Here is a 17,136-nt window from a genome sequence, read left to right on the forward strand (position 1 = left end):
CTGATGTGGCCGGCTATAGGACCCGGGAGGCGCCCATGCTGCAGAGTGTACCGGCTTTGCTGCAATATAAATACTTGTGTAAAATGCAGAGCACATTCTTTCCTGCTTCCCTGCTGCAGAGTCCACAGCATCCCCAGTGCCTGGACAGCATCTCCTCCATCCTGCACCCCTCTCTCTCTGCACCCTTCTTCTTCTCCTCTGGCTATTTGCATGCATTTTATTCCTCCAAAAATGGTTTGTGAGACAGGAATCCTGGCAGATGATCACAGCTCCATAGCAGGACCCCAGAAAGACCCTCTGATTGTCTCATCATCTCAGATGTGGCCCCCATTGCCCAGCACCTCTCCACTGGTGCCCCCCACCTCCAATACGACCACCAGCTCTGGGGGTGCTGCTGAAGAGGGCATAAAGGAGCAGCAGCTTTGTATTCGTGAATTTCAACCCTCAGATCAGGAGACTGCAAGGAGAATATTTTATGAAGGGATTAAAGAAAGGATTCCCAGCTCAGCATTTAGAGGGTTAAAATACCAGCCACTGCTCCAATGCATCTATGCCCTGCTCACATGTAAGTAGAGGGGTGGTTATTATTACTACTGCATTACTTATTAGCGCCCCATTCATTCATCCCATGATAACTGCAGTGCAGGCCTCCTGGAGATGTGACATTGCAGATGTTGAGAAGTTGATACATTGTATTTGCTGTTTTGCTCATACTGATAAATTGTATTTACTGTTTTGCACAGTGTATTTATTGTTTTACTTATACTGATACATTGTTACATGGCTGTGATTAGGGATCCTTGCCTGCCTGTCTTGGTATAGATGGGCCGGTGTCTCATGCTGCCCATTGTCACAGGATGCCCCTATTGCTATCTACATGATGCCCATTGATCTGAGGCCTCGATGTATAACTTTTGCTCAGTTGTGAAATGCAGCATCTTTTCATAGAAGCCAAATGGAAATTTTACACGGGATGGGATATTTCACAACAACGTTGCAGAATATGCCGTCCTGGAATTCCGCACCAAAATCTACACGTCTAAATGCTGATTTTGATGCGGAATCGCCAGTAGATTTCTGCAATTTCCAATTCTGCATCACAATCCACATGTTAGCAGTGCAGATTTTGCTGCTGAATATTCCACAATATGTACAGAAGATTTCTGCAAGACACTCCTAAACATGCAGAATATTTTGCACCCTATATCTTCATATATACCTGTGAGTTATGGAGCAAACATTTGCAGCAGCAGATTAAAGCTGCGTCTTTGCACGTGTGAAAGGTCCCGAAGCGGATGACTAGAACCGGGCTGTAACATGACAGCTTGCACTGCTCTGAATGGAGATGAGGAGTGAGGAGGGGGCATACTGTATATACGGGTCTAATATAACCCATATACTTACTGTACAAAGAAGGATAGCAATATGCCTTGGAGGAGTGGGTATAAACCAGTTCCATCCAGTTTTGACTCAACCATAATGAGTGCTGCAACGGATGAAGCGTTCCATAGGGTCATTTGGAAAGTTTCCCTTATATATAGCAGTCATGGTTCACTGGTGAACTTGAAACAAAAAGTATCGCTACACCTGCTGGTGCATAATGTGGGATCTGGAACAGGTTCTGCTTTGTAATGCTTCAGAGTATTTAAGCACAGTTAGTTACCCAGTTTCTATGCTGGATAACTTTTGCATTGGTTTGTGCATCAATATGGTGAGACGTTTATTAAAGCTAATTCAGATCTGCGATATCTGACCAGTGACGTATTGTCGTATGCAACACTGCATAGAAGTGACACTTTAAGCATGCCCCTAGGTTGTGATGCTGATGGTATTGCCTATCATATGATCTCACTGATAGCTAGGAGGGGTTTCAGAGACCCCCTGTGCAGCCTTTCAATAGCATGTGTGATGGGCACTTACTTATATTCAAATGCAATGATGTTTGAGATACATCAGTCTTTGCATGATTCCAGAAGAATTGCAGATAGGTGGTGCCAAGGTGAGGGGAGGGGGTGGCTTGGAAGTTTCTGGCTGTCATGGTGACTTCATTGCATGCATATACCTTGGAACAGTGCTGCAGATCAGTCATTGATTTGTAATGCTGCTCCTGTTAGATATCAGGCATTCATGGCCTATGGGAGAAAAGGAAATTAATTGTTTTTGCATGATCTGCACTGTGGCTCGAAGACACCTTGCAGTGCGGGCGTTGCGGTGGGTCCTGTAAGGCTGCAGCATGCAGACAACCAAGGATGACAAAGATGGGTCACTTTACTGCCAGTGCAGGGAAAAAGTGCAAGAAACATGATGGGTCTTATCTACAAACCCCTCTTGTGAAACAGTTACCTAGATACAGACTGTTATGTAGGCCAATGAGACGCCAAGTCTGGCTGAGCCTGTCCCCTTCTCCCCACCCTGGTGCTCTATTACAATGCAGATGTATTATAATGGTCTCCTAGGCACCTGCGCAGATATAACACGTGTTATTCCATCAATAAAATACATACAGATATAGCAGAGCTGGGTTTGTCATTGGGGCACCATGTGTTGTGATATTACAATGTGTTTTCTTTGCTTTTGCATAGGGATGAATTATCAGTGCAGAACAGAAATATAGATATGACAGATATAGCTCTGCTACATCTGTAGGGTACACAATTTACTTATCTGCCCTGATTAGAATGTAACTTTATAGATGGCATGCAGATTTTCTATCACTCCCTTGACCCGGGAAGCAACCAATGCGCTTACACGTACTTCTTTCTGTAATGAATAGGTCCTGTATTTGCTATTTTAAGCATGTGCTCCAGATATTGTGTATTGAGTGATACTGATTAAAGTTGCTGACATTTCTATTACATCCATCCCCCACCCCCACCCCCATCCTCGCCAAAAAAAGTCATTTGCCTACCCCTCCTGTAATGGTATAGAGCAGACCAGATTTATTTGTGCATTTACTTTTTAGCACTACTTTATATGTCTTTCTTGAGAAGATCAGCAGTTATGGACACCCCTGTCACCGGGTCCCTCATGCCTTAAAATAATAAAATCAGTGTTTTCTCACCTCTTCCCGCTCACCCCCTCTCACCAGCTCCAGTGTCAGCTGTCTGTTTACAGGCAGCGGTGACATCCTGTAAACCTGCTGTAGCAGCCAATGACAGTACTCAGCCATGATCGCTGCATGCTGTCATTGACTGCTGCAGCTTGTTTGTAGATGGACTCAGCAAATGATGTCATAGTGGAGACTGGAACCGGTGGTGGAGGATGAAATGGGGAGCAGGGAGAGCAGGGAGAGGTAAGTAACTGCTGAATTTTTATTTTAAGGCATGGAGGACCCGGTGATAGGGGTATCCTTAATTCGGACAACCCATTTAAGGGCCTATACATGGTGGTATTATGGATGTATGTTTTACGTAAGATGCCAATAGACTGCTTTAGACTCGTACTGTACCTCTGATTTTGTACGGATTAGTCGTAAGCCATATTATACAGTATTGCTTTTAGGGAAAATTATAGTGTCTCATGGAGGGAACACATGGCTTCTCTAATACAGACCTGTGTTGCCACACAGGGTGCGCATTTTTTTATGCAGGATGTAGTCAAAAAGCCGGATCCAGCGCTGTATCTCAATAATGGTGTGCTTTATTGAAATAACAATAGAAAGGCATGGATGAGCTACACAATAGTATGGTTCATGGGCCTCTTGGGGGCCCGCAACATGGATGTAAATTTGATGTTGTTGCCCCTATAAGGCCACCTCCATGAGATTTGTGCGCTGTGAGATGCCTAGTTCCGTGGGACCGCTGCTATGACTGAAGTAAGGAAATTGAACTCGGAGTGGCCTCCTGCTATGATAGAGGCCGATCATCCAGGAAGTCATCCACCGTCATCTGCAGGAGATTCAAGTACTGATCTACATTGAGTCTCTGGAATGAACACACGTCCAACGTGGCGATCGCGCCAAATCCAAACCTACACATTCACACTGAAATTTGCATTGTGTTCTGATTGGTCATGCTCTTACTAGTAATTTGCATTGTCTTCTGATTGGTCATGCTCTTACTAGTAATTTGCATTGTCTTCTGATTGGTTGAGCTCTTACTAGTAATTTGCATTGTCTTCTGATTGATTGAGCTCTTACTAGTAATTTGCATTGCATCTACACTGAATTGGCGCTTCACCGATCGCTAACACAGTGCGGCAATTGTAGCGCCAGCCTTGGACTGCACAGTTGAATGGCTCCATGCATGTATCTAGTCCTTACTTCAGTCATAGCAACAGTCTCACAGGTTTTAGAGAGATGCAGAAAGCGGATTTCTGCTTCTCACATGCCACTTTTCAACTTTCACTTGTATTTTAGTCGCTATCTCTTACAGGGGCACAATACAACATTGATATCCATGTTCTGGGGCCCCCAGGGGCCCATGCACGATACCACCATGTAGTGCATCCACACCTTTCTATTCAAGTACGCTACTGTTATATAGGACAGGAGTATTGAGATATAGCACTGGATCAGGCTTTTAAACTACATTTTATATGGACGGTCTCTATACCCAGGATAAGGCTGATGTTCAGACTGAAGACTATGAATGTATCCTATCTGTACATTAGCTCATGTTGGCACAGAAGAACAACTTTTGGAGGAATTTTTTTATTCGGCTGCTATGAGCTAATTTGCATGCTTATTTCCCATAGAGCATTGTCTAAAAATCAATCTCCATGTGTCTCTTCAATGAGAACCATTACCCCCTCAGATGCATCCTGTCCATATAGCAAAGTTCATCATGATGTGGTCTATGAGCTCTCAGGGAACTGAATTTAAAGTAATCCTCAGGGCCTGGACAAACAAGCATGGCCGCACAAGCTTCTGACTACCTGATACACACTCTGCATTCATATGCATCATTCATCTAAGACACTACACCTGCTTTGATTGACCAGTGCTGTCCACATTAGCAGTGCTGAGCAGTCAGAGCAGCGTGTAGTGTCTTAGACCAGGGGTCCCCAACTCCAGTCCTCAGGGACCACCAACAGGTCATGTTTTCAGGATTTCCTATGGTAAAAACACCTGTGGCAATGTCTGAGGCACTGACCATAATCACATCAACTGTTCAATACTGAGGAAATCCTGAAAACATGACCTGTTAGCGGTCCCTGAGGACTGGAGTTGGGGAACACTGTCTTAGACTACCAATGCATGCTATGCTCAGTGTATCAGGTAGTCATAGAGGCGGTGCAGCCATCTTAGATTGTCCAGGCCCAGAAGGTCGCTTTAACCTGATTCATATTGTTGGTACATGTTCTTTGTTATTTCAGCCTTATTAGTGTCAGACCATAAGAGCCCTTTATAGGGTTATTCCCAGTTTGGCCAAACATGGCCACAATGGGAATAGCTCTATGGACAAAGTGGCCAGGAGTATGGAAACAGTTGAGCATGGCTGTTTTTGATACTTCCATAGAAAGCAAGCTAAGGAAATAGTGTAGCACAGCAAGCTATGCTGCTATTGTAATTCAGGAGCTATGATAACAGTGTAGCTCACATTCACGTCTTCGTTGCATGTGTCATTTCTGAGCATCCCAGGCCACTACATGCAGCCATGCCAGAAGTAATGGGAGCCAGTATTCGACATAGGTTCATGTCCCAGAGATGGGACCCACACCATTCAGACTTTTATGACATACCCTGTGGATATGCCATAGAAGCTCAGATAGTAATACCTCTTTAAAGCTATGTTTCTATTAAAGAGGATTTGCACGACTAAGTTATAACTGGCCTATCCTAATTACTGGCCATCAATGTGTGATTGGTTGAGGTCCAAGGCAAGACTGAATAGGACTGAGTTGCAGAACCAATCACAGCCATAAAGCTGGGAGTCTGAGCCCCACCAGTCAAACACTATCGATATATGTAAGGATAAGTTTCAATGTTTTCACCTTGGAGACCCCCATTAAAGCTGTACTATAGCATACTAATTCCACAAAGTTACCATGCATGCTTAGTCATTCTCCATTAAGGTCTATGGCAGATACAGCTGTATCCATAAATCCGATAGACTACAATGGAGAGTGTCTCCAGAGGCGCAGCTATCAGTCCACTTGCCCAGGGATACAGATCTACCTGGTTCACTAGATCAATGGAAGTCTTTTGATGCAATACAATGAGGGCACATGTAGATACTGGTCTATAAACGGTGATCATAGAGCAATTGGTATTTCAACCTTACTCATCCAATAGCCACAATTGTTATAATAAATGGTATATATCCTTTACAATATTTTAGAGGGCAGCATAGGATGATATGATGAAACCTGTCCCTACCTACAGAGGAGGTGGCACTATTACCCATAGGGAACCAAGTCTATTCTCCCTTGCTTTCTTGTGACCACTTCTCATACATTCCCTGCTCTGTTTCAGTAACATTTTGCGGCAGTGCAGGAAGCGCTATAGAACTGTCAGATAAAAAGTAGCAGAATCTGTTCTGCAATATGTTCTACCAAGCTGAAGTGACAGAAGGCCATGTCTGACAACAGCACTCACTTTGAACTCTCGAGGAAAGTAGGTTGACCTGTCAGATCTTCAAGACAAAAACTAGGTTAGATGGTGTTCGGAAATCGGGATAAAGTGTCTCGCAGATTTCTTTCATTTATCTTGTGTTTTTTGTATATAACAAACACTGAGCCTTTATCAGCGGGTTCCTTTAAGACATAACGGATATAGTTAAAAGAAGTTTGTTACCTGATTTTTTTGCCTTGTAGCGCAATATTCTTTTACATGTACGACAACAGGAGAACTCCAGCAGTAACTTTATTTTGTTCCACTCTGGATCCCGTATCACCCCAGAAGTTCTTCATGTGCCGTATACTCATTAGCTGTGGACTGTCCGATGGGCGGTCCACCTCTGTCAGCTGTCTGGGTTCTCTCAATGCCTTTAGAACTAAAAAAACTCTTCCTTGCTGAGGGACATCTCTAGTTCTGGAGAGGTCATGCGTAACCAATTTAAACCGCTTGCGCCGCACTGATGACATTGCATGTATGTGACATCATTTCAGACCAAGAGGGAGTCACGGTGATCGCTCAGTGCTGTGCAAGCGCTTTAAAGGTGACGTCACTCAGCAAGAAGATTTTTAGTTAAATAGAAAGGGAGAGAGCATTGACCGCTGGCAGGGGTGGACCACCCATCAGACAGGCATAATAAGTTTATGGTGTGGAAATGATTTCTGTGGCAATATCTCTAGATGGCAGCCAGATTGGAACAAAATAAAGAAACTACTGCATTTCTCAGGATGTCCCATATCTAAAAGTATATAGTGTTACAAGGCAAAATATAAGGTGGCAGACTTCCTTTAAAGAGGTTGTTGAGGATTAGATATACCTGGCAGCTTTATTCCAAAAACAGTACAGTGTCAGACCTGTTCAGAGGCTGTGTGCGGTACTGCAGCTCAGACCCATTTCAATAGAGCTGACTTGCAATGTAGACACAACCTGTGTATAGATGTGGCACTGTCTTTGGAAGTGTGCAGTTATGTTTTTCTAATCCTGTAAACACCTTTAAGGAAGACTGAAGATCTTTTTTGATTTAAATGGTCTAGAATACATTCAACATCAAGTAACATGGTAATTATTAATGACTAGAGATGACTAGAGTATACTCGCTCATCTCTATTAATGACTACTATGTTGATCGAGTCAACGGTTTGGAGAAAGTATAGATCCAAGTTATGTATGTAGTACAGTCACACTTGGTCTTCCATTCAGGCTTCCAACATTCTCCAATTTTGTTGAGGAAGTAAAGTGACAACCACTATGAACACCAAAATAAGCTGGCCATGGGCAGATGATTGTGACTTAGTCTGTTGACAGTTTGTTTTATTTTTGATTGCATCTATTCATTGCAGAAACTAACTAAAAAATAAATTTTTGAACACCTGATCCACCATATGTAGAGTTCCAAGGACCCCAATGTGGATGATTGGACAACATCATAGACTACCATTTTGTTCTTTCATGAGGTGGTATTTTCATTTTGTTGGCATGTCAAATATTCATAGATCCAGTGGTGGGTTCCCATCTGATGTCCATTGCCAGCTACTGAGCAGTTGTCACTTTTCTAATATCCTCTCAAGCTGGACTACCTTGTGGTGCTCATCATGCAGTTGGGGAATATTGATAAGCGAATTTTTGAAAAGTTCAGTTTAGCCAATTTGCTGAATTTCGTCAATATGTTCAGTTTGGATTAGTTCAAACGGAACGTCACCAATACCCCTAAAACTGGTGTGTAACATGTCTAAGAGCCATAAAAGTCCGGTATAGCACTCTTACAGTGGTGCATCTAAGTATTTTTGAGCTGGTTTTAAGGCAGTGGCAATGATGAAAAGGAAAAGAGAAAAAGGAAAAAAAGTTTCCTTTTTTTTTCCTTTTTCCTTCTTCTTTTTCATCTTTTTTTCCTTTTTTCTGGCTTCTTCTGTTCCTTTTTCCTTCTTCTTTTTCCTTTTTCTCTTAGTGGATTTGCAAGAGACAAACCACCCAAGGGTTAGGTTCACACAGAACTTTTAGCAACTGTTCAACTGCTTTGATTTGCTCAATACTAGTGGGGAATTAGGGCGATGGGCCATCATCCAGTATAGCTATTGATGCTCTGTGCAGCTGATGGTCAACCTTCCCTTAGGTGGCCATAGATATGTTGATAACCTTTTATCCATTATGAACTTTAGCTCCAAGAACTCCTCTCTCTACTTCCCCCAAAGCATACATGTTTATTTCAATGGAGAAAGGCACAAAAGCTGCTACACCTCTGTGGCAGTTGCCTATCTTCTGTGGCTGACATATTTAAATCCAACCTGCCCACTCCTTTCTATGATCTCAGCCACCGGTGTAGACAAACCCCATACACATTCGATCTGCTGCCCTTCCTGCCCATATTGTTGAGTTCACCTGTCTTGTGTCACTAAGAAACTTGAGATTCCTGGGATAAAAACAATTATTGACTGGATCTGCAAAGAAATTTTGTGAAAATTGACAAAATGGTCTTGTGACTCAGACCAACCAATTAGATGTCAACTGCCATGTTTAATTACAACTTGACTAAAGAAACAAGCATGTTAAAAACATTGACATACATTAGGGTCCATTAACTGTTAATGATTTAGCAGAGCTGAATTTGTCATTAATTTTTTGGAACTATATCTGGGTAACCCTCTAAGTTAGGACTGCAGATCAACCTTCTGCAATTTCCTGTATAAAACCGCAGCATGCTGTGACATCACAATGACTATACTCGCTAAGGCACATTACTCGAGCGAGTAGTCCTTAGCCGAGTATCTCCCCACTCGTCTATAAAGATTCGGGGGCCGGCGGGGGGCAGGGAGCGGCGGGGGAGAGCGGGGAGGAACGGAGGGGAGATCTCTCTCTCCCTCTCCCCCCCCCCCCCCCCCCCCCCGCTCCCCGCTGCAACTCACCTGTCACCCGCCGGCCCCCGAATCTTTAGAGACGAGCGGGGAGATACTCGGCTAAGGCACTACTCGCTCGAGTAATGTGCCTTAGTGAGTATACTCGCTCATCTCTATTACCTATGATAAACTGCGCTCTGCTGTATCTCTTTATTGATATGTATATGTATTTGTTCTCATGTTATTGGAATGATTACTGTCCATTGCATTTTGTCATATTGTAACCTGTTCTCTCTGATTCTTGTTGTTTGGGATTTTCTATTCCGAAATCAACACTAAATTCTCTTTTCTGACAGGTATCGTTTATTTTTCTTCCTTATCTCCATAGTAATATGCTTTGTTGTGACCAACTCCTTGGTGCTGGCGTCCTGTATGCCCATCATTCTATTGGGCATGAGATACTACTACAGTAGAAAAATTATCCTCCACCATCTCGAGTGTGCTCTACGCACGGACATGTCTGATATTGAACAATATTACATGAAACAGCCAGGTGAGTATAACCCCTCCCCCTCTACCATAAAGGAACATTCTACGCTGAGCCCCCCCAAATCAGGCATTTTATTCTTGCTTCGAGTCAACGCTGAGAAATGGCACAGACATCTTTTCCATTTTTTTTTAACTAAGTCCAGGAATCTCCATGCATGCTCTTCTATCTAGGTTAGAAAAACCAACCCTGATTTTGTGGTTATTTTCTGTGTATATCTGACTGCAAGATAAAGCTACCAGCGATCACATTTCCCGGATGGTGTATGAGCTGAAAAGGTAGGTATGTGTTCATTTATTTATGACTATTTGCCAGAGGTGGGTGAATGCTGATGTATGTGTCCTGGATTGTAGTAATAAACAGATATGCTCTTCCTTGACTTGTCTCTGAACATGACAAATCCTGAGATGCGAAAAAAACGTACAGATCCAACAGATTCCCCGACCGATCTTATCCGTCACCCATAGACTCCCTTGTAAAAAAAAAGAGTATACATTACTTGGATGGCACAAGATCATATCGACTTGGTATCATGACAAATTGTATAACTTAGGGCTTATTCACACAGCAGTATTTTGTAAGCCAAAACCAGGAATGGAACGTACAGAAAGAAAGTATAATGGAAAAAATTGCATTTCTTCGGTATTTTGGACCCTGGTTTTTGCTAACAAAATACTGAGGTGTGAATAAGCCCTCAATGCAATACAAGAAAGGTTAAAAGCAGACACATCTGTCACATTTGTACTGGATCTGTGTAACTTGATCGAGGGACAATTCACACAGGATCACAAATTTGCATTTGACAACTTAAGTTCTGGCAAGTTTTTGAAATGTGTGTGTGTGTGTGTGTGTGTATATATATATATATATATATATATATATATATATAGTACACACAGAGTCGCAAGACAATGCACAAAACTCTTTAGAATTACTTGGATTTCTATATTGGTTGCTGATAAAATACTGAAATGTGACTAATACACTCTTTAAAAACTACAATACACAAACAGTTGTACCATTCTCTATTTTTAGCTAGTTTGTCTAACCTTGGATTGGCATACAGCATCTCTATAATACATCTTTTTGGGGTCTTCTGAAAGTTGTTTGCATCAAGTCATGGTTCACACTAGCCAATCTTCCTTGAAAAGAACAGATTTGTCAGTAACCAGTTTCTGTGTGACTTTATTTAATGGGAAAAGCATCTGTGAAACCCTGCATTTCCAATCTCACCTGTTTAACTGAGACATCTTTTGACAATTAGCCGCTGCAGAAGTCTTAATACAGTGTTTCAATAGCACTGCCTGCATTCAAATAATAAACATAAAAGTATACTTACCCCACCCATGGCCCCTGGAATGCAGCACAGCGCTGCAGCCCGCTATGGTCCCAGTGATTGTTGTGACATATGATGTCACAGGAAATCAAGTGACTGCTGTAGCCAATGAGGAGCTGCAGTGTCATGTTCTTGAACTCCTGACATCATGGTGCTCACAATATGAGTGCTGATGCCAGGAGAACAAGTGGTGATGCTACAGCTTCTCATTGGCTGCAGTAGTCACCTGATTTCCAGTGACCTCATATGTCATAACAATCGCCGGAATTGCAGTAAGATGCAGTGCTGTACTGCATCCCGACAGCCGCAGGGATGGGGGGGCAGAGGTATGCTCTTGTTTATTATTTTAATGCAGGCAGTGCTATTGAAGCGGGTTGTCCAGTAACTGGACAACCCCTTTAACTTACATTTCCCCCTTCACTGAGGGTGTTTACTTAATGTGTTCAATAGAAGACATAATTGGTATAACTGTGAAATATCTATCTATCTAATATCCATCTATCTATCTCATGTATGACTGTCTGTCTTATTTATGTATTTCTGTCTTTGTATCTCATGTCTGTCTGTCTGTCTGTCTATCTATCTCATGCATGTCTGTCTGTCTATCTATCTCATGTATGTCTGTCTCTATCTATGTATCTCATGTATGTCTGTCTGCCTATGTATCTCACGCATGTCTGTCTATCTATCTCATGTATGTCTGTCTGCTTATGTATCTCACGCATGTCTGACTATCTATCTCATGTCTGTCTGTTTATCTATTTCATGTATGTCTATCTGTATCTATCTCATGTATATCTGTCTGCCTATGTATCTCATGTATGTCTGCCTATGTATCTCATGTATGTCTGCCTATGTATCTCATGTATGTCTGTATATCTATCTCATATGTCTGTCTGTCTATCTATCTCATGTCTGTCTGTCTGCCTATCTATCTCATGTCTGTCTGTCTTTATCTATCTCATGTATGTCTGTCTGCCTATCTCATGCATGTCTGTCTATCTATCTCATGCATGTCTGTCTATCTATCTATCTTATGTATGTCTGTCTATCTATCTCCTGCATGTCTGTCTATATATCTCATGTATGTCTGTCTATCTATCCCATGCATGTCTGTCTTTATCTATTTCATGTATGTCTGTCTGCCTATGTATCTCATGTATGTCTGTCTATCTATCTCATGTCTGTCTGTCTATCTATCTATCTCATGTATGTCTTTCTGACTATGTATCTTTCTATCTATTTACAAATATGATAATAAATAAACCCAATGAGACGGTGACATGATACTGTACACACGGCACATTCGTTCAGTAGCTGCATTGATAATGCTGCAGTTGGGATGATAAGGCAGAAAATTATACATTGACCTAGAAAATATAAATACTAAATGAAATATCTTCAGACTTGTCAAGATTTTGGAAATTTTACTATTTTATATTTCATGTTATTTTGAGTTTTTAAATGGAACTTGTCAGCAGGTTTATGCTGCCTGCAGTGTGGGCAGCATGAACGTGGGGCAAATACCTACATTGCGCCTGTGTATGCCTTATTCTGAAACACTCCGGCGTTTACGAATAAGCATACTTTGAGGTTTGATACGAAGTGGCGCTCTGTGTAATGGGGCGGGGCCACGCCGACCTCTCCCCGCCTGCAGCATCCAGAGTAACAACTCTCTCCCAACAGACAAGCAGGGAGAGAGCTGTCACTCCAGATCATCTGGGCAGGGAGAGGCCGGCGCAGCCCCACCCCGTGGCTCGGAGCGCCACTTGGTACCAAACTTCAAAGTAGGTTCATTCTAAAAGGCTGCAGTGTTTCAGAATAAGACATACATAGCTGCTGTGTAGATATCTGCCCAGATTCATGCTGCCCACACTTCAGGCAGCATCAACCTAGTGACACATTCCCTTTAATCTACAGTTATTTGCTTAATGCACTTTAATAGAGAACATTCTAGCACTTTCTTCACCTATATAAGTAGTGGGACAGCAAACCGTTAAAATAAGATTATAAACTGCATCCCAGAAAAAATGCCTACATCATGCAAATACAGTGACAGTATCCATATTTCCTCTGTTAGCATATTAATTACCCCAGTACACCAATCACGCACATAATGGATATCTGCCATAATAAATGTAGATTGACTACAAGAGGAACAGAATCCTAAAAGTCAGTCAATGACCATCCATACATATGGTGCACTTATCAGACCTGTTCACATGGAGGGGGCTAATAGCAGCAGTACATAACCCATATGGAAGATGGAAGCTCCGGGATTGCGCTACTTTTAGGATTCTGTTCCTCTTTTAGCTATTCTACATTTGTTATGCCATTTGGTATCTGTTATGTGTGTGGACGGTGTGCTGGTGTATTTAATATACTAAGGGAAGGAACACGGATATTAGTGGTCCCAGTAATAATAGTGCCACCAGTAGTAGCCCCAATAGTAATAGTAACCCCCTTAATGGCTTAATGGCTCCAGTAGTAATACTGACCCCATTAGTGGTTTGTGTAGTAATAGTGACCGCATTGGTGGCCTCAAAGTAATACTGACCACAATAGTGGCTCCAGTAGTAATATTAACTCCATTAGTTGTCTCCGTAATAATATCTACCCCATTAGTGGTTACAGCAGTAATAATGACCCTGTTAGGTGCCCCAGTAGTAATAGTGGCCTCCATAGTAGCTCCAGGAGTAATAGTGACCACCACAGTGGCGCCAGTAGTAATAGTGCCTACCACAGTGGTGCCAGTAGTAATAGTGACCACTATAGTGGCATCAGTAGTTATAGTGCAACCCATAAGGGACCTTTAGCCAGGCAGCAACCCCACAACATCAAGCATTTAACTCACTCGGTCTGTAGCTCTGATCCCAGGGGTCACCGCTGCTGTAATCAGTATGTGACCCTTGATCTCTCTGCTCACTATCTGCGCTGTATAGAGGAAGGCATCTTTATGCAGGAACACAGATGCCTGGGGAGAGATGTCAGAGGTCACAGACTGAATAAAGCTGTGCCGGCCGCCGGACTCAACCTACATACCAAGTATGTTAAATGCTTGTCGTGTTGCTGCCCGTTTGACTTGCAGGTGGCAATTATTTTTTACCGGCCATTAATATAGCCAGTAAAAGCAAATGCTGGTCTTAAAGGGGTTGTCCCGAGGCAGCAAGTGGGTCTGTACACTTCTGCATGGCCATAATAATGCACTTTGTAATGTACATTGTGCATTAATTATGAGCCATGCAGAAGTTATAAAAAGTTTTATACTTACCTGTTCCGTTGCTGGCGTCCTCGTCTCCATGGTGCCGACTAATTTTCGCCCTCCGATGGCCAAATTAGCCGCGCTTGCGCAGTCCGGGTCTTCTGCAGTCTTCTATGGGGCTCCGTGTAGCTCCGTGTAGCTCCGCCCCGTCACGTGCCGATTCCAGCCAATCAGGAGGCTGGAATCGGCAGTGGACCGCACAGAAGAGCTGCGGTCCACGGAGGAAGAGGCCATCTTCAGCGGTGAGTAGAGAAGTCACCGGAGCGCGGGGATTCAGGTAAGCGCTCCGGTGAGCTTTCTTTACCTCCCTGCATCGGGGTTGTCTCGCGCCGAACGGGGGGGGGGTTGAAAAAAAAAAAAACCCGTTTCGGCGCGGGACAACCCCTTTAAGTACCGTCCGGGTGGCAAATCTAGCGCTGCCCGTCCGAGGTTCTGCAGACTGCTGCCTGAGGCAGCAGGCTCAGATCGCCTTATGGTAGAGGCGCCATTGGATGTGGTCTGCTTCATGTGGCTTATCATCTTATTTTAACTATTTTAATTTGGCTCATAATAAAGAATGTAACATATTTCTAATATTTATAGCATTCAGTCTACTGCAATCTTATGGCTATTGCATTTACTCTACCACCTTATGACGATAGCTTTCCGCTTACCGCTATCTTATGCCTATAGCATTGTGTCTACCCCATCTTACAGTTAGCATTCTGCCTAACACTGTCTTATGACTGTAACAATCTGCCTTCAGATGACCTCTGTCTTATGACTACGGTCTTCAAGCTACCATTATCCTGTGTCTAGAGCGTCAATCTACTGGCATATTGTAACTATTGCCATATCTAGGCACGCATCAAATACATTCATCTGACAGCATTGATGTTTTTGCACTTCTTTGCTTTAGACTTGATCTACATTGATCGAGAAACCAATGACAGTCACTTTCTATGGGTTTTGCAATTTATTCGAGGAAGACAGCAGATTAGAACATTTTACCATGAAAGGCGGGAGGGAGGATCAATCATGATCCAATCTGTTCAATTTTCCCCACAGTAGTAAATGGAAACATATAGAAAACTAGATGTAAAGTGGTTTAATTACCACCCATTGACATCATGACAGGTTCTGACCTGATCATATGATGACAAACCCTACTGTTAGCCTTGTAGAAGGGTAGCTCCCATCTGTAGAATGAAGACTCTGAAGAGGTCATACAAAAACACTGGGTTAAATTTTACTAGAAAGTGTTCAGTTTATGAACAGAATATTTACATTTTCTCAGAACTTGGTAAACATTAAAGTTTTTATAGTTAATGAATATTGACATTTATTTTGGTTCTTACGGGTGTTGCCCAACTAAGATAACCGGTTATATTTCAACGCACACCCAAGTCCTCCAAGCTCCTCCTTCTGTGTTGACCTCCAAACATAGGAATACTATGCAACTCTAGCCCCTTGCGGGCACTTGGTGAGTGACATTGCTACTTCATATATTACACATTCAGTGCTCACTGAAGGCTGTGTATTCAACACTCAAGAAGACAAAGATGGTAGCAAGCCATCCCGGCCTTCTCTATGTGGAGGCTTGCTGTCTCTGCCGATTCTCCTCTCCTGCCGCTGCACTTTTCCTTGTGCACCTCCAGACTCTTTACTGCCTACATACCGTACCTATACTGTTAACAGTGAACCCCTCAGCTAGAAGACAAAGTGGATCCTATGTCCTGCTAACCATATGGCACTGTAGGACACCATATTTGCCAATTCTAATCCATGGATGTCATGGGGGACTGATTTTAATGAGGTCTGAGCTGTGCTTTGTGACTTACTTCCAGAACATAGTAGAATTGTAAAACTAAAGTTTCCCTTGCAGTAGGGAAAAGGTAAAAGGTATCACGAAGTAGAAACTACTCCATATAGGATTCCCAATATATGAATGGAATGCTACTTTTGTCGCAGAAGGGGCAGGCGACACAGATACTAAATCGAGGACCGCTCTAAACTTACAGTTCTCCAGCTGTCCTCAGTACCACAGAAGAGGGGAGAAGTCTGACAAAGTCCGAATGAGATGATCAATGTAAAGTGTTGCAGGACTGTCTCTCTCTCTCTTTCTAAAAACCTAAGGGCTTGTACCCACTGGCGATAGACTTTCCTGCAATGCGAGAGTAAATGAAAACGCATGATTATGAAACGATTTTCAATCGTTTCATTCTCATTTGTGATGTCTTCACTCAAGGCTCACAGTGCTAAGAAAAATCTACGCTATCGCCCATTGTTCTCAATAGGGCCGATGGCAGCAGCGTCAGCCCCATTGAAAACATAGGGAGTACATCGTGCTCCCCTGAAACAGCTGTGACAGCTATGGCAGGGGATTCCTTCATACCCACGGGGACCGCAGGGATGTAGGAATCCCCTGCTACAGCTGTGGCAGAGGTCCGTGATGCTATTCCATTCCTTACAATGGGGCCGATGTTACTGCCGCCCCATTGAGAGCAATAGGATGAAGACATCCACTGCAGTGATGATTTTCGGGGGGAGGGGAGGAGGGAAGGCTTGAAATATAAGCCCTACCCTGAAAATCATTCCTGGCCACGGGAAGACAGATGAAGACTG

General features: G+C 43.0%; 1 protein-coding gene across 1 annotated transcript in view; it reads left to right on the top strand.

The window, feature by feature from the left end:
• Nucleotides 1-210: 210 nt before the first annotated feature.
• The window catches only part of NAT8L (N-acetyltransferase 8 like), a 57,898-nt gene continuing 40,972 nt past the window's right edge, over nt 211-17,136 (top strand). Inside the window, exons 1-2 of the mRNA XM_066574613.1 lie at nt 211-565; nt 9,776-9,940. Coding sequence (XP_066430710.1) covers nt 211-565; nt 9,776-9,940 — 520 coding nt within the window. The remainder of the gene's footprint in view (nt 566-9,775; nt 9,941-17,136) is intronic.

This window comes from Eleutherodactylus coqui, chromosome 7, assembly GCF_035609145.1.
Source record: "Eleutherodactylus coqui strain aEleCoq1 chromosome 7, aEleCoq1.hap1, whole genome shotgun sequence".
NCBI lineage: Eukaryota > Metazoa > Chordata > Amphibia > Anura > Eleutherodactylidae > Eleutherodactylus > Eleutherodactylus coqui.